General features: G+C 42.9%; 1 protein-coding gene across 8 annotated transcripts in view; it reads right to left on the bottom strand.

Annotated features, from left to right (window-relative positions):
• Positions 1-10,087: 10,087 nt before the first annotated feature.
• nrg1 (neuregulin 1) overlaps positions 10,088-18,813 on the bottom strand; it is an 835,600-nt gene continuing 826,874 nt past the window's right edge. For all 8 annotated transcript variants that reach the window (XM_087979983.1, XM_087979981.1, XM_087979982.1 and 5 more), the window contains 2 exons: positions 15,775-15,978; positions 10,088-11,925 (listed from right to left, as the gene is read on the bottom strand). In XM_087979983.1, coding sequence (XP_087836109.1) covers positions 11,286-11,925; positions 15,775-15,978 — 844 coding nt within the window. In that variant the 3' untranslated portion in view covers positions 10,088-11,285. The remainder of the gene's footprint in view (positions 11,926-15,774; positions 15,979-18,813) is intronic.

The raw sequence follows: 18,813 nt of genomic DNA, 5'->3' as shown, positions 1-18,813 counted from the left end.
AGCCTTGGGATCCTCCAACCATACGGGATCAATGATGATTTCACCAGTTTCCTCATCTCCCCTCCCTCCACCTTATCCCAGATCCAATCCTCCAACTTGGTACAGTCCTCTTGAAATGTCCTACCTGTCCATCTTCTTTCCCACCTATCCGTTCCACCCTCCGCTCTGACCTATCACCATCACTCTCCACTTCCATTCCCAACATTCCCAGCAACCTTCTCCATAGCCCCATCCCCTTGCATTTATCTCTTAGCCCCCTTGGCCTCCCGCATTCCTGATGAAGAGCTTATGCTCGAAACATCGACTGTCCTGCTCCTCAGATGCTGCCTGACCGGCTGTGTTTTTTCAGCGCCATTCTCCTTGAGTCTTCATACAACTGAGTTTAGACTTTCTCAGCTTCAAATAACTCTGCCAAAGGTTTCAATCAAATATTTCTGGTCTAGAACTTTCCAACTAAACTTCTAACACTACAATAACCTATTTATTAACATTCCCAAACTCTCTCCTAGAAGCAACTGTCTAATTCTTCTAACTTTAGCTAAATATTCTGCAAAACTAAAACCAAAATGATTCTTCCAACTATGGATGATTCCCCTAAGCCAAATAAAATCTTGATCCTCAATAAAACCTCATGCTCACTCGTCAAAATTCAGTCAATGAAAACAAAACCTCATTATTCTCAAGGAAGTTTCTCTCTCTCATTTTATCTTTGAAGATATTACCATGGCTACAGAAATACTTAGAAATTAATCACTAAACCCATTCATAGACAGAGACTGTGCCCCTCCACAGTCAAACTATGCTAGCTCAAAATCCAACTCTAAAATAAATGACATTTAAATATATGTAAATTGAATAACTTACATCACATCTACCACAGCTAAAATACCACTGTCAGGGATGTAGTGCCTTTTCATAGATCATAGAATCATAGATTTCCTACAGTGTGGAAACAGGCCCTTCAGCCCGACAAGTCCACAATGACCCTCCAAAGAGTATCCCACCCAGACCCATTCTCCTCCCCTATTATGCTACATTAATCCCTGGCTAATGCACCTAGCCTACACATCTCTAAACAGTATGGACAATTTAGCATGGCCAATTCACCTAACCTACACACCTTTGGATTGTGGGAGGAGTCCGGAGCACCTGGAGGAAGCCCACACAGACTCAGGGAGAATGTGCAAACTCCACACAGATAGTCACCCGAGGCTGGAATCGAACCCAGGTTTCTGGCGTTGTGAGGCTGCAGTACTACTGACCCCCACTTGTTATTATGATTATTATTAATTGACCACTTATGAGCCTCGTTAGGGTCCAGGGTGGGCAGGCTGCTCTCTTGTGAATTTCTGACAGGATGAGGATGGAGAGGAAGGTGGCAGGAAGGTCACCCGCTGGGTTTTACATGCCAACCCCACCCAATTTCCAAACTGACCGGCAGGAAGCAAAAAAAACCTCCAGTTCAAGGTCTTACAGATGGGACTTAGGGTCAACAAAACACAGATGTCTAGTCCTAGAATGTAAACTTTCCTCTGCTCACTTAGTCACACAGACTGTGACGTACTCATTATTAACTGGATGAAGTCAATTTCATGACTATTGCTTTCATAGATTTGTTGTGGAAGTATTTGTTGTAGCATGAAGAGAGCTGATAAATAATGGCCCAGTATTTACTGCCGAAATAATGGTGCTTCCTGTCATTCATGTATAAGCCATCCAGTGACTTGTGACTAGGAAGACACAGCACTTGAATTGTGAATTGCCTGAAGTCCTTTTGGCTTTCCTAACCCTCTCATCTATCTGGAACACCATAATCTCAGATCAATCCACCTCCTACTTCTCCTGCTGTTAAATCTCCATTCATGCCTGCTGACTGTGCTATCATTCTACACAGATTTCAGACAAGAGTCTGCTGACTGTTATTAAGTGGCATCTGTTTATTAAATGGATCCTTGATGTGCTTATGCTTTTTATAATCAGCTCCAACTGGAAAGGTTTTAGTTTCAACCAGTGAATGTCATAAAGGAGAAATAAATTGCAGCCCATTGCTTGAGGTAAGTGTAATTTATCAACCTTCTGCCATTGTGTAACTGATACAGTGGGTAGTGACCCTGCCTCTGAACCACAAGCTCTGGGTTCAAGCCCTAGCCCAGGACTAATGGCCAAGAATGGTACATTCATTATACAGGAGAATAGGCTGCTTATCAAGCAGTGTTTATGTGTAGGTCCAGACTGAAAGTGCATGTTGCCACCCTAACAGCATGTGCTCCCTCAGCAAATTGTAAATAGGGTCTTCAGCTGCTAGTGGACGTCACTTTCTTCAAATGGAATAGAGCTCAAAAAAGTCTCTGTGCTATTTTAATACATTCATTTGAGTTATTATATAATTCGGATGTTTGGTGGGGTTGGGGATGCAGTAAAGTTCACCTTTTATTTTGTATTGGATCTTCGCATTTTATTTAAAGCATGACTTGTGACTAGGAAGACACAGCACTTGAATTGTGAATTGCCTGAAGTCCTTTTGGCTTTCCTAACCCTCTCATCTATCTGGAACACCATAATCTCAGGCCAATCCACCTCTTACTTCTCCTGCTGTTAAATCTCCATTCATGCTGCTGACTGTGCTATCATTCTACACAGGTTTCAGACAAGAGTCTGCTGACTGTTATTAAGTGGCATGCTAATATGGCCCAATGCTAATATGGCCCAATTCCGAGCCATATTCTGAAATGTTAGGATAATCCGAATGGATTTTAATTGACATATTTTATGTGTATCTAGTGTAGATCTTTATGCTTTCAGAGAATAAGGTCCACACAATGAGGGAAAATCCTATGTTGGAGGGGACAGGGTGTAAACTGAAGAGACTCGACTTGTAGGGAAATACCAACATCAGCTTTCAGTCATTGGTATTGCAGTGAAACATCACAGTGATCTTTGGTGCTATCTTTTAATTTATTTGAGCTCTTTTGGTATATCAAATTATTTAAAGTTAGCAATTTTCCAAATATATTTGTGCTATTTACGATGTATCTGATGTTAATGAATAATATTGTCCTGTTATTCCAACTATTGCCCCATATTGGAACCTGAGACTTCTTCCATCATTTTCTTCCAATCCTAATGCATTTTTTATTTGGATATCAAAATGACAAACTTCCACCTCATGTAATTGCTTCTTCTTCCCCCACTCCTCCGGTTCTTTTTTTTGCAAGCGCAATCCTTCAACTCCAGTCCTCTGATCTAACTCATCCCTCGCTCCTCTTTTCAATACCTCACCATGGGTCCTGGCCTTTCACCTGGGCTTTTCAATGGAAAATGGCAGGAAGAAAATGTCATTACGGTCGTATCCCTATTAACTTAGAAGTCCTAATGGAATTGGAATGTTCCATTTGCCAGATCAGCCTCATTAGGCCACATCTATCAGAACTGATTTAAATGCATCATGGATAAACTGATGTCTTAACAATGTCTCCCTAAAAACAGCTAGTTCCCGTTAATCATTAACCATTAACTGGTGTCAACTGGTTTCAGGCCAAAGAGTCAAAGAGCAACCTTTATCGTGAGGTCAGAGGACAAATAATGATAGCTAACAATTATAGAACCATGCACCAGAACAGCTGACTCATTCACTAAGATTCTTCCTGATCCCCTTTAAAAATGATTGTGGATGGTTTTCAGGGTCTCACTCCTGATATTTGTTGAGATCAGTCAATGAATGCAAATTGTTGATTGGAAAATACAGCTGTCAATGCACTGTTATTCAGGTAAGAAGAGAAAGGGAAAGTAAACTCTGAACTTAGCTTGTACAGCACCAAAGACAGCTATTCAACCCACTGTGCTTGGGCTAACTTTTTGAATCTCACAATCCCTTCAGTGCAGAAAGAGGCCATTTGGCCCATTGAGACTGCACCGACCCACCGAACAGCATCCCAGCCCCACCCCATAATTCCACATCTCCATCTAGCCTGCACATCCCCAGACATTATGGGCAATTCAGCATGGCCAATCCACCTCACCTGCACATCTTTGGACTGTGGGAGGAAGCCTGAGCAGCTGGAGGAAACCGACACTGACATGGAGAGAATGTGTAAACTCCAAACAGATCATGCCTGAGGGTGGAATTGAACCCAGGTCCCTGGCACTGTGAAGCAACAGTGCTAACCACTGAGCCATCCTTACATGGCGTCAATATCACCTCATAACTTCACAATGCCAAATATTTCAATTGGAACACCTTATTATGCTAATGTCAGGCTCCTTTCTCCAAATTTTTCAACCAACCAATAAAAAATGGCATCAGCATGTAACCAGATGGTGGCTAACTTGTCAGGCTCAGTCCAAAAATAGTAACTGGGAAGCACACAAAACAAGATTAAGTGGCTTGTTATTGCGAAGAGGGAAGTAGAACAAGAGGGAAATAATGTTATTGAGAATAACTGAGGAATAGATCAAAGTTAATGAGTCAAATAAACCTAATTATGATTATGCTCGAAATTGAAGGTTTTTGATAAATAGAGCACTGACAGGATGTTTGATGGGGGAAGGACACAGCTTTGAGATAATTGTTAAAGTATCAGAGGGGAAATGAGGAGAGATTATTTAATGAAGTGGCTTGTCATGATCTGGAATTCAATCTCTGCAAGATGGTAGGACCAGATTTGATTGTAACTTTTAAAGGAGAATTGGATATCTCCTTGAAGAGAATTGTGGGAATGTGGAAATAAATGGAGATTTCTTTCAAACAGCAAACTTAGCTCTCGCCCAGTGTTGTAAGATTGTAGGCAGAATTTTAGCAAGAGTAGTGGGGTCTTGTCTACTCAGCTGGAAAGTTGGCTAAACCCCCAAATAGTTTCTCTTTTGGGACGACCTATTGAATACAACATCAATCTGGGGAGTGGCAGACCTTTGCTCAGTTCATGGACCCTGGAAGGAAGGAGGGGATGGATACGATACTTCCTGGAAACCACTGAAAAGAGATCAGTTCATTCTTCAGCGGCACCATTGGGCATTAAGATGGTGGGTTGGTTGGTGCAGCTACCTTGAACCCCACCATCAATGAAGAACCCAGGTCATGGTTAAGCATTGGCAGGAATGAGTTGGCAGTATGGAAGTGGGCAAGAAGGGCAGGGGAGTGGCCATCAGTTGGTGCGGCCAAATCCTAATTGGGAGAGGTGTTAGCGAGGGGGTGGGTGGGTTCCCGGTTCCCTTGACTGAGTACGAATTAGGAACTAATGTTTAATGCTGCAACTATACATGGGAGGTCAGGGCAGAGAGAAGGACGCAGATATCTAAATGGTACACTATAAACAGATCACAAGTAATTAGGTGGTGATGGGGAGGGAGACTATGAAGAAAACATAGGTGGGGAAAGGCAGCAATAACCACTGTTATGTTGCAAATTGCTGAGATTGTAATTACATCTCAGCCTGCACGCAGGCAAAATGACATCGGATGGATAAAACGATAGAAGTATTATGAGCAGAGTAACATTGGAAAGTTTGAATAGGCTTTTCCAAAATTTGGGGTACAACTAGTATGAAGGCTTAGATACAACAACTTTCATTTAAAGTCAAAGTCAAATTCATCATAGTCTTAGAGAACCATAGAGATGTACTCTCAGCGGCAGGTGAAACTGGAACTAGGAGGCATAGACTATGGGCAGCACGGTGGCACGGTGGTTAGCACTGCTGCCTCACAGCGCCAGAGACCCGGGTTCAACTCCCGCCTCAGGCGACTCTCTGTGTGGAGTTTGCACATTCTCCCCGTGTCTGCGTGGGTTTCCTCCGGGTGCTCCGGTTTCCTCCCAGAATCCAAATATGAATTGGCCATGCTAAATTGCCCGTAGTGTTAGGTGAAGGGGTAAATGTAGGAGTATGGATCTGGGTGGTATACGCTTCGGCGGGTCAGTGTGGACTTGTTGGGCCGAAGGGCCTGTTTCCACACTGTAAGTAATCTAATCTAATCATTAGGGAGAGATGACTGGTAGTGAGTTTATCCTGAGGGTCATCACACTTCAGGCAAGGCGAGAGGGTGAGAGGACAGGACCTTCATGGTGACCTCAGTTGGAACAGGAATTCAATCCATGCAAGAACATAAGATAAATTTACAAGGCGTTTCTCAACAGTGTTGTAAGAAAGACTTGACACCAAGCCACATGTGAAGGCACATGACAAAATAAAAGGGTTCAATTTTTTTTGGAAGGATCAAAAGTCAGCGATCTCCAATTTAAAGTTAATGGCAAAATAAGTAAATGGAAACTGTTTTATTCAGCAAGTGGGGAGGATGAGGAGTGTGCTGGCTGAGAATGTGGTGGAGTTCAATTCCTCATTGCATTTAAAAGAGAATCGGATAAGCATCCAAACAAGCTACAAGGAACCCTGCAGCTATGGGACTAGTAGCGAGATATTACACCTTAAGTAATAGTGGTGCACCAAGGCTAGGGCTATCTGTGGACAATCTGTGATGATTGGACATCTTACAGCAACTAGGAGACAGTGGGGTCTACAGATGCTGGAGATCAGAGTTGAGAGTGTGCTGCTGGAAAAGCACAGCAGATCAGGCAGCATCTGAGGAGCAGGAAAATCGACGTTTCAGGCCGGAGCCTTTCATCAGGAATGAGGAATCTTCAGCCCTCGATGTTGCGCTGACCTGTGGAGCCAATCTGAAGCCCATCTAACCTACACTATTCCATTATCATCCATACATTTATCCAATTACCATTTAAATGCCCATAATGTTGGCAAGTCTACTACTGTTGCAAGTAGACTTGCCAACTTTAAGGGCATTTAAAGGGTTCTCATGTCCAGGCCAGTCATCACAAAGAAAATCTACCTGGTCTATAACACAGAATCCCTACAGTGTGGGGGTAGGCCACTCAGTTCACACCAACCCTCCGAAGCATATACTACCCAGAACCCACAACCCTGCATTTCCCATGGCTAATCCACCTAACCTACACGTCCTTTGGGCAATTTGGTATGCCTAACCCACACATCGTTGGACTATGTGAGGAAACTGGAACATGCAGACACAGGAAGAACATGCAAACTCCACACAGTCACCTGAGGGTCGAATTGAACCCAGATCCCTGGGAGGTGTGAGGCAGCAGTACTAACCACTGAGCTACCATGCTGCTCAACTTGCTGTGTGCAAATTGGCTGCCATTTTTCTTTCAACAGTGACCATCTTGCGAAAAGTATGTAATCGAGTGTGAAGTGCTTCAGGAACATCCTGTAATCATAAAAGGTGCCAGATACAAGGAAACCTTTCTTTCATGTCAAATAAGATGCTAGGATTGCGATGTTAAATACTGTGTGTATTTTCACAATGCTAAGAAAATTAGCAAAACACAAAAGCATTCTGCAAGATGAATTTGGATAAAGAAACACATCATGTCTGTGTCTGAATGAAATGGTTTAATGTATTTTTTTTTAAAAAGTAACTTCACAGATGAAACTCATAATGGAATATCTGAACTGGTGTTAAGTACATTCTTGTTCCTGGACCACTGATTGCCAGGGCAACTTTCAGCTGAAGCTAAATATAATTTGCAGCTTTTTAAAAAAATCTTGTTTTAAAGAAAGCCACATCAAGATTAAAAAGAAAAATGCATCAAGATTTTTTTTGCAATTTGCATATACTGGATTTGCAGCATCTAACAATTAGATGCAGATTATATTCTTTTTACGAGAAAGATATAGATAGCCTTTATATTTGACAATAAATTATTTTTTATACGTTTTTAATTTTTTTAAAAAAACAAAAAATCAGGAAAAAATGTGAAACATTGAACATATATATTTTTCAGAGAATATTTTACAAATAACATGAAACTGAATTCACTAAATGTCAGAAAGCTGTGATATAAATAATAAAAGTACTGCTATGAAATTCATTGTAGACATTGGAGAGTTTTCACAGGAATGCTCATTAATAATAACACTTACAGGACACAAAGATCACCAATACCAAAGCCAACTGCTCTGGTTCCGCACATGTTTTTATCTCTCTCTCTCTCTCTCTCTCTCACACACACACACACTGCCCACACACGCAATTGATAGTGAGAATCAAAGGAAATGCAGACAAACTGATGCAGATATAAAGACTTGTCTTGTCTGTTTGATTGCAAAGTCTCACCTTACTCTTTCAATTCTAACTACAGCAGATTTACGACTTGTAAACCAAGCTGCTGGGTAGGACCAATTGACAGTAAGTTGCAAATGGATTCAGGATTCTTTCTATGTTAAGTCTGCTCTTCTTTCCCTCCCTCCACCCACTGCTTGCCCCCACTCCAGAACCTTTTTTTTAAATTCCCTCTCTGCTTTTAATTCTATGTCAGACTGGTTGTTTTAAAGGGGCCTGTTACCAGTATCTAATACAAAATGGTCTGTCTGTTTAAACACCAGCTGTTAAAAAGAGTTTGTCCACAATATCAATACTTTTACATATTCTATTACCCTAACATCCATGATGACTGTGCGGTATGTGTGCCTCTAAATAATATAGAAAGTAAATAACAAACTGATACATTTTGTGAATATTATACTCCTTTAAGTGAATCAGTTATGAAGAATTATTGGAGTACTGCTGAAAACTGTAGGGGTGCAATCAAAAGGTGTATAGAATATTTATCTGAACCACCTGCTGATTACTGCTCATTGTTTACATCTCATGCACATTTAAAAAGGTCAATTATAACATCACATGCATGTTTCCCTTGTAGATTAGGTCATATACCATGCTCATTGTATGCCATAACAGTTAATACTTATTGCAATCACTTATACCTTAGCGGTGCCTCAACATTAGCAGATTGTAAACAGCATAAAAATGTGATGAGAAGCAACTCATCAAAACTCTCAACTCAATTTCACAGCAGATTGCCTCCCCTCCCAAAAGATAAAATTGGTTTTTTGAATGTACCCCTACTGTTTTCAGTTTCTGAAACTTACTCTTGTATCAGATCTCAAGTGTTGCACTTAAAACTCATTTTACATCAGCAAAGGAATAGGTCCAGTGATAAACAAAAGGATAACTGTCTTGATTTCTTCAGTGTGTCAGAAGCTGTGCAGACACTTGCTAGACTGTGATGGTCTATTTTCTATTAGTTGTTGGGCATTTGTGTATGCTCAGACTGGGCTTTAGGTCAAATTAAAAGTGAGAGAATCCAATTTCCCTATATCAATTGTCTACTTTAACTAATTCCTGACCCCTCTTGCCTTGCTCTGACCCTTTAAGAACCAAACAGTTTCTTTGCCATTTGCAAACATATGAAATGTTTCTACCATCTGAAGTTTCTACTGAATCACTATTGACGTGATCAAATTTATTGGAAGCAGGGACAGAGAATTAAAAAGAATTTTAAGTCTCACCAAGTGCTTTAAATAGCTCTCAGATACTTCCATCCTTCTTACTACAAAACTGCAGAAATTCCATTGGAGTCATGAGAACATGTGAACATTGTAGAATCCTTCTTCTGTATTAGTAACATGCACAAAATGATTTTAAAATACACAGCACTAAGAGCATGAAAGCACAGGGTTGACACCTTGAAGTGAAAACACACAAGTTTCTGATGCATCTCTGTTGTAGTGGCAGAAATGGATTAGTGCCGATTATAAACATTTTATCACAATTTTAAATAATTCAAATTTTCAGTACGTTCAAAGGACTGATTTGATCACCTATGAGCTCTACAATCCCACTCTGGGTCTCCTCGGTTTGAACAGTACAAATTGCGATGTCTGAAGACGAGGGCTTATGGACTGTGAGTTCAGATGACATTCCGATTTCTTTATTGCAAAGGAGGAACTGAAATTATTGCAGCTATATTGACTGGATTGATAATGAAGTACACAATTAAACAGAAAAAAAATCTTTATTTGAAAGAGGCTTTTAATGCGTCTGTTTCACAAACACAGGAAGATATCAGAAACGTTGTCCTTTTGCTGAATGCAGGTTCAATGCTATATATTTTGATCATATGTGAATTGTAATCTGCAACTCCAGCTGCTTTTAAAATGACATTACCCCAAAAGATGAATGTTGCCGCATCCCATTATATTTTCAATATCTGCATCAGTTAAAATTAAGGTAAAAGTTACATGACACAGAGTTCTGCTTTCAAATGCAGCCAATGGCAATAAGTATGAAGATGGTGACAAGAATATATATAGTCTGTTCCAAACCGCCACAAACCATTACAGAATCCTAATGTTGAGAACAACAGAATCAGCCAGTATCCTGCATGGGGAAGATACTGAGTCAGGTCAAGTTGTTCACTCCCTCACCTTTCCATGCCAAGATCAGCCAACATACTCTCAAGCAGCAACTCCTCTTATCGTGCAGCAGTTTGACCCCAACTTCTGGACGAAGTTAAGATTCAGATGAGAGCTTTGACTAGTTGAAGGGAGGCTAGTTGAAAGGGAGACTATTATGATGGCTTTCCAAGGAGCTGCAGTATTTATAGAATATAACACAGCCCTACAAAAGCACCAAGGAAACAGGTACTGCTTTTTTAAAGAAAGCAGTTTCACTGAAATAATTTAATCTAACTCAGTGAATAACTTTACTCTTCAACCACCCATATCTAACATACTGCTTTCAAGGAATCTTCACTTTCAATATCAACTCTGCATGAACCAGTGACATGTTACTGATGGTTTCCCTCAATACCAACAGCCAGTGTTTTCACGTTAAGTCCTACCTTTGTTCTCTTTCTATAAGGTTTGTTTAATCTTAGAAGTTATCAAGCTCCATCAGAAACCACAGGGGTGAAACATTACTGAGTGAGTAGGTCACAGTGAGGTACCCCCCCTTCATTCCCTCCTCCACGTGGGTCTCTTTCCCCCTCCTGAAACTCCCATTGTCAACAACGGATTCAAACTTCTGCCTGCGTCCAAAATTGATCACGGAGGGAAATTTTGAAAAAAAAAACCCTCATATCATGGACGTTCCTTTTCTTATCAGAAGGTTTGTTAGCAGGTAGCATGAAATGGCGACTGATGTACTAATTCCACTTTCAGCAATAAAGTAACATAAAGGCACAACTGATATCTTTCTGTGTTGAAATACTGTAAAAACGCTACATATGGCACATTAGTATTGTGAATGCTAACTTTCTTTTTACATATATATATTTTAATCTATAAAAACTTGTAGACTTTCTACTAGCTGCAAGGTTCTTCTGCTAAAATAAAATAAAATGTTTAATTTAAAGTAAAGTATCCGGAGTACTTCATTATATAAAATAAAGTTTTACTGGTGCAATTATGTGTTTTTTAGACAGCAATTGGGTCCTGATTAGTAATTACATTGGGCAGCCTGGCTTGCAACTCTTCCTGTGTAGAGTACCTATTGGTGGAGTTAGTCCTGTTTTCAGCCAATCGGTATGCGGGGGCTGATTCTACACTCATTGATATGGGGTTCTGTAGGCTCAGAAAGGGAGTCTCCTCGCCTATTCGTTCATCTTCTGTTTCGCTGTCAGAGCTACTGCTCCCCGAGACTGGACTGCTCTCGCTCTCCACTCTTTGTGAAATGTGGCCGTTAGCCTTTGTTCTTTTCCCTCTCCTGTTGCCGGCCCCTTTCTTGGGGGACTCGAGCGCCGGCTCGTACTCTTGGGTGGTCTCGTACTCGTCGTCCTCGGCCACCCGCAGCGGGCTGGCTGGGATGCTGCCACTGTCCTGGGCTGAGTTGTGGTACTGCTTGTATGGCTCCTGCCTCTTCTCCCGCTGCCGAGGCGGGGTCACCAGCAGCAGAGGCCTCTCCTCCTCGATCAAAGGGCTAATGGTCACCGATGGCATGGAGATAGTCAGGCTGGAGACTGGCGGTGACAGCTCGCACTCGGGAGATTTCTGGGACACTGGTGTTCGGAAGTCCACCGGAGACATTCTGGCAGGAGTGGTCATGGCTGAGACAAACCTGGAATATTATGAATAGCACCAAATGAAGAGGGCAACCAAGAATACAAGACCTAACCATCAAATCACAGAATCCCTTTGGCCCAACAAGTCCACACCGACCCTCCCAAGCAGCAACCCCCCACCCCAGATCCATCCCCCTACCTTAATATCCTACATTTACCCCTGACTAATGTGGAGAAAGTGAGGACTGAAGGTGCTGGAGATCAGAGTTGAAGAGTGTGGTGCTGGAAAAACACAGCCGGTTAGGTAGCATCTGAGGAGCAGGAGAATCGACGTTTTCAAGCATAAATCAGGAATACCTGAAACTTTGAGTCCTCAGTTGCTGCCTGACGAGCTGTGCTTTTCCAGCACCACATTCTTTGACTCTGACTTATGCACCTAACCTACACATCCCTGAACACTAATGGGCAATTTTAGCATGGTTTACCTGACCTGCACATGTTTGGACTGTGAGAGGAAACCGGAGCATCCGGAGGAAACCTACGCAGACACGGGGAGAATGTGCAAACTCCACACAGACAGTCGCCCCGAGGCGAGACTGGACTAATTAGACAATTCAATGGGAAGCATGGGCCACAGAATTGTGGGGGTTGGATTTGCACCCCACCCTCCCCAACTAGCTGTGTTTTTGATAGGGGAGGGTACGATCATCCAAAATATAGTTTTGCCCACTGGGTTTCCGTCCACCTCTGCCCCAGCCCTGATAGTACACATAAATGCTCACATCCACACCCATTCCTCCAACCCTACACACAGAGGACCTTAGACAGTTAATTATTACCCACTCAATCCAGATCCGCTGCCATAAAATGCTGAGCAGGGGAGAGGGGGGAGGGCTTTTTCTTCTACCAAGATTGAAAGGGTAGAGAAATATCGAGGGGAAGTGTCACATCATTCGATCATGGACATCCCAGCCACCCTCCCCCCAAGACAGAAACCTCCTTTACCACCCCGAAAACCCACCTACCCCCACACCACTCCGTAAAGGGTACCTGATCCTTCAGCTTCCCTCCACCCACCCACCCCAAACGGTCTCATCATCCCTCAGTCTTCTTCAGGTGTTATTCCAGCTGCAACCCTCCCCATCCCCACCCTGACCCCCCGGGCTGCCAGCCAACCTGATTGGCCAGCAGCTCACCAGGACAGGATCTCTTTCCACTGAGGTTTGGAAGAATCAACAATTACTGGGAAAGACCAGGAAAGTGGAGTGAGGAATGTTAGATCAGCCACAATCCTACTGAAATGGGGAAGTAGGTTCGAGGGGCCAAATGGCCAGCTCCCATTTCTTATGGTCTTAAGTCCCACCCTCTACTTGTCAACATTGTCCACAGCAAACTCTCACTGTCGAACAGCCTTCTTTTAACTGAACTGCTCTTAACAAGGCAGGGCAGCCCAGTCTCCCCAAGACCTGTAACAATGAACTCATACAGTCATTCAAACAGAAGCAAGTTTGAGTCCATGTTCCAGGTCATTCTTACTCGCTGTGTTATGAAGTTCAACCTCAGAACCCCCTCCTGCATCTCTTGCTCAGTGCCTTGAATCTGTGTTCACTACCTCGTCAGCATCACCTAATGGAAACTTGACATCATCTTGTCAACCTCGACCAAATTTCCCCCAGTCCTCTTTTAGTCATAGAGTCATAGAGATGTACAGCGTGGAAACAGACACCTGAACACAGCTAACGTCTCTCATCCTTGGAACCACTCTGGTAAATCTCCTCTCTGCAATCTCAAAGACTCTCCTGAAGTGCAAATTGTTGGATTGGAAACCAAACCATCAGTTGATTATTTCTCGATCAGTTATCAGCTTTTTTGAACCGGTGGCACTGCAGGTTGATGTAACATCTGGTTTGGGTGTGGGATCACTTGTGGGGCTAATCGTTCCAGGCAGCGATTGGATCCTAATGCGTAACTGCATTGGGAACCAGGTTGGATGGGAGTGATAGTTGTGTTGGAACAGCTCAGACTGTGTTCCAATGCAGTGCAGACTACATTTGAAATTCTTTGCTACTCATTTCATGGCGTGAATTTTCAGTCTTATTCCTCATAGGTGCTACAAATCTGTAATTTAGTGCCAATTTATGAACTGAGGCAGGTCAGAGGGTTGGCAAATATATACTGGGCTACCATGACTGTGTTCTTCTGTGAATGGAGAAGATGACTCGGGTCGGCATGGTGGCTCAGTGGTTAGCACTGCTGCCCCACAGCGCCAGGGACCTGGGTTCAATTCCAGCCTTGGGCACTCATCTGTATGGAGTTTGCATATTCTCCCCTTGTCTGCGTGGGGTTTCCTCCGATGCTCCAGTTTCCTCCCACAATCCAAAGATGTGCAGGTTAGGTGCATGCTAATTGGCCATGCTAAGTTGCCCATTGTGTTCAGGGATGTGTAGGTTAGTCAGGGGTAAATGTAAAGTAATAGGGTAGGGGAATGTGTCTGGGGGTTACTCTTCGGAGGGTCGGTGTGGACTTGTTGGGCTGAAGGGCCTGTTTCCACACTGTAGGGATTCTATGACAAAGAGCATTTGGGATGTGATTATATCTTTCTCATCTACCTGAGAGCGCAAGGGGATAATCCAAACGAGGCAACTTCTTTAGAGTAGTGCTAAAGGTGGTATCAGGAGAAAGCGAGGACTGCAGATGCTGGAGATCAGAGTCGAAAAGGATGGTGCTGTAAAAACGTAGCAGGTCAGGCAGCATCTGAGGAGCAGGAGAGTCGATGTTTCGAGCATAAGCCCTTCAGGAATGTTATTATCCAGGCTGATAACTTCTTAATCGAAAAAAGTGTGGCGCTGGAAAAGCACAGCAGGTCATGCAACCTCCAAGGGCAAACATCACTCCTGATGAAGGGCTTATGCCCGAAATGCCAACTCTCCTGCTCCTCGGATGCTGCCTGACCTGATGTGCTTTTCCAGCACCACACTTTTCGATAAATAAGTTATCAGCCTTAGATAATAAATATAAATCTTTGGAATGATGCATGAACACATAATCTTTGATTATGAGGCAGAGGACTCCCAATTGAACCAAGGATGGCACATCTCAAAGCTGCAGAAATCACAGTCCCTCTGATTAGAATTACACCTCTGTTGTCAGAGCTGTTCACTCCTTCCCTACAGTCCGAATTATAGCCTCAGTGCCTACTGTCAGAGCTCTCCACAAGACCATAAGAAATAGGAACAGAAGTAGGCTGTTCAGCCCCTCACGTTTGCTCCACATTCAATAGGATCATGGCTGATCCAACATTCCTTGCATCTACTTTCCTGCATTTTCCCTGTCACCCTGAATTGCCCAATGGAACAAGAATCTATCTCTTTTAGCCTTAAATATAATCAAGGACTCTGTCCCCTCAGTGATCTGTGGCAAGGATTTCCAAAGATCCTCAACCCTCAGAGAGAAGAAATTCCTCCTCATCTCAGTCTTAAATTGGCTCTGCTATATTCTCAGTCTATGCCCTCTTGTTCTAGTTTCTCCCATTAGGACAAACATCCCCTCAGCATTTATTCTGTCAAGCCCCTCTTGAATCCTATGTGTTTTAATGAGATCACCTCGCATTCTTTTAAACTCCAGTCAGTAGAGTCTCAACCTGTTTGACACTTGCTCAAAAGACAATCTCTCCATACCCCAGGTATTGTCCAAGCAAAACAGCCCTGAACAGTCTCCAATGAAATGATATCTTTCTTCTCCTCTTAAGCCTGACAGTCAAAGCTGTGCCCTCAATCCCTATAGTCTAAGCTGTCCCTTCAACTGACAGTCAGAACTCCCCTTACTGTAAAAGGCTTTGACCTCTGATCCTGTTAACCTCAGTTCTTACAGATGCAGTACACTATCTTGCGTATAAAAGGACCTACCTTTCACTGTGCGGTGAATCTCGGAGAGAGTCTGGAGTGTCTCTGGAGTTCCTTACACAGATAAGCATCTCTCGTCGACCTGCCACACCATTGAGTCGACCTCGGTGATTGATCGGACTGGTGTGCCTGCTGGTTTCGACTGACGATGTTACGAGCACAGAGGGGCTGTCTGAGATGACACTTTCTGTTTGGCCTGTACTCCAACTATGGCCAATGCAAAGAGAAACATCTGTAAAATTATTTGCTTAATAATTTCTTGCTTCTTTTGAGATGTTGGAGAAGGAAGAAGCTTCAGCAATTACCTTCTCGGAGTGACTGGAAGCTGTCTCTGTAACAATATTGGCCTGACATTATGGTGTTTTGTGCAGCCAGATCAGTTGCCTGTTTCATTAAGACTTCAGGCACGTAGCATTGGAGCATTGGAGGACTAGAATGTTAATCGAAGTACTGACACTTCTATGTACCAGTGGGTGGGCAGTGAGGGGCGGTGGGGAAAGGATAAGAGATTCCTTACAGGAACTTTCTAGTAACTATAGGCCGGTGAGTCTCACTTCTGTTGTGGGCAAAGTCTTAGAGAGAATTGTAAGGGATAGGATTTATGCACATCTGGATAGGAATAATGTGATCAAGGATAGTCAGCATGGTTTTGTGAAGGGCAGGTCGTGCCTCACAAACCTTATTGAATTCTTTGAAAAGGTGACGAAGGAGGTTGATGAGGGGAAAGCGGTAGATGTGGTATATATGGATTTTAGTAAGGCGTTTGATAAGGTTCCCCATGGTAGGCTACTGCAGAAAATACGGAGATATGGCATTGAGGGTGAGTTGGAGGTTTGGATTAGGAATTGGCTGGATGGAAGAAGACAGAGGGTAGTAGTTGATGGCAAAGTTTCTTCATGGAGTGCCGTCACTAGCGGTGTTCCGCAAGGATCTATTTTGGGACCATTGCTGTTTGTCATTTTTATAAATGACCTGGAAGAGGGGTTAGAAGGTTGGGTGAGCAAGTTTGCGGATGATACGAAAGTTGGAGGAGTTGTTGACAGTGAGGAAGGATGTGGCAGGTTACAGCAGGATATAGAGAAGCTGCAGAGCTGGGCAGAAAGGTGGCAAATGGAATTCAATGTAGCTAAGTGTGAGGTGATTCACTTTGGGAAGAATAACAAAAAGATGGGGTACTGGGCTAATGGTCGGATACTTGGTAGTGTGGATGAACAGAGGGATCTTGGTGTCCATGTACACAGATCTCTGAAAGTTGCCACCCAGGTAAATAGTGCGGTGAGGAAGGCATATGGCGTACTGGCTTTTATTGGTAGAGGAATTGAGTTCCGGAGTCCTGAGGTCATGATGCAGTTGTATAAGACTCTGGTGCGGCCGCATCTGGAATATTGTGTGCAGTTTTGGTCGCCATACTGTAGGAAGGACGTGGAGGCACTGGAACGGGTGCAGAGGAGGTTTACCAGGATGTTGCCGGGTATGGAAGGAAGATCGTATGAGGAAAGACTGAGACACTTGGGGCTGTTTTCACTAGAGAAAAGAAGGTTTAGGGGTGACTTGATTGAGGTGTACAAGATGATTAGGGGGTTAGATAGGGTTGACAGTGTGAACCTTTTCCCGCGTATGGAGTCGGGTATTACAAGGGGGCATAGCTTTAAATTAAGGGGGGGTAGATATAGGACTGAAGTTAGGGGTAGGTTCTTCACTCAGCGAGTCGTAAGTTCATGGAATGCCCTGCCAGTAGCAGTGGTGGACTCTCCCTCTTTATGGGCATTTAAGCGGGCATTGGATAGGTATATGGAGGATAGTGGGTTAGTATAGGTTAGGTGGGCTTGGATCGGCGCAACATCGAGGGCCAAAGGGCCTGTACTGCGCTGTATTCTTCTATGTTCTATGTTCTATGATCATTGAGGGATTGTGTGTGATCTTAGAACAAGAAAGGGGCAATACTCCATTACAAAATGAACATTGCTCATTCGATGGGTAATGCTCAGGTCCTCAACTTTAGTTAGAGACTGCCTCATGCAATTTCCCCATTACTGATGGCTTTAACTGAGCATTGCTGGTGTAGATCACCCATCGCCAAGTACTGACTACTTAAGGTGGTCTCAGATCTCTGTGTCAACAAACAAATAGCTAAATCCAACGCAACCTTTTAGACTGGGGAATATCGCATGATTCGCTCATGCATATACATAGTGGATTAATCAACACCATGTGTCATTGTGAAATGCTGCACATTAAGGAATGCGACTTTGTTCATTCTTTGCCACCTTGGTCTGGAGGTGTCAGTGTTGGACCGGGATGGACAAAGTCAGAAGTCACACGACACCAGGTTATAGTCCAACAGGTTTATTGAAAATCACAAGCTTTCGGAGCACTGCCCCTTTGCCAGGTGAAGTAGCTTCACGTGAGCTGACGAAGGGGAGCGCTCCAAAAGCTTGTGGTTTTTTAAATAAACCTATTGGACTAAACCTATTGGTGTCATTTGACTTCTGGCATTTTCCTTCGTGGCACATGGCAAATGAAATTTAAGTGTCAAGTGAAGTCTTTACTGGAAATGAAATTTGGGAAAGTTGGTTAATGGGAGGTAAAGCCAATATCAAGTTACTTGAAGCATTGTAAAAGTTAGAATTAGAAAGCAATTAAACTGCACCTTCAAGTCAAGTAGGGATAGACAATGAGAAACGATCAGACTGGGATGTTCTGTTATAATTCGGTACACATTTTAAACTCTCACATTCGGAGCTAATGTTTGCATTCTGTTAAAAATTTGCATCATCACATTTATAATAATAGCCTATGTAAAGATGTCATACTGTTATAAACTACCTCATTCCCCAACCATAGGTGAGTAGCACAGCCACTACCCCTTTAGCACCTGTATAAGGAAGGGAGGAGAGTCAATGTTTTACACAGATGGCTTGCAACATAATTGGGTGAAAATAGGGATTTATAGTGGTAAACATTAAAATAAATTGTGCCCAGGCAATAAGTTTTAATTGACTATAAGTATTAATAAATGCTATTTTTACTACACTGTCTATA

Source organism: Chiloscyllium plagiosum, unplaced genomic scaffold, assembly GCF_037043375.1.
Source record: "Chiloscyllium plagiosum isolate Xiang-an unplaced genomic scaffold, Cpla_swu_hap1 HiC_scaffold_36, whole genome shotgun sequence".
Classification (NCBI taxonomy): Eukaryota; Metazoa; Chordata; class Chondrichthyes; order Orectolobiformes; family Hemiscylliidae; genus Chiloscyllium; species Chiloscyllium plagiosum.
Note: the sequence above shows the minus strand (reverse complement) of the source record. Positions and strands in the feature narration are given on the sequence as shown.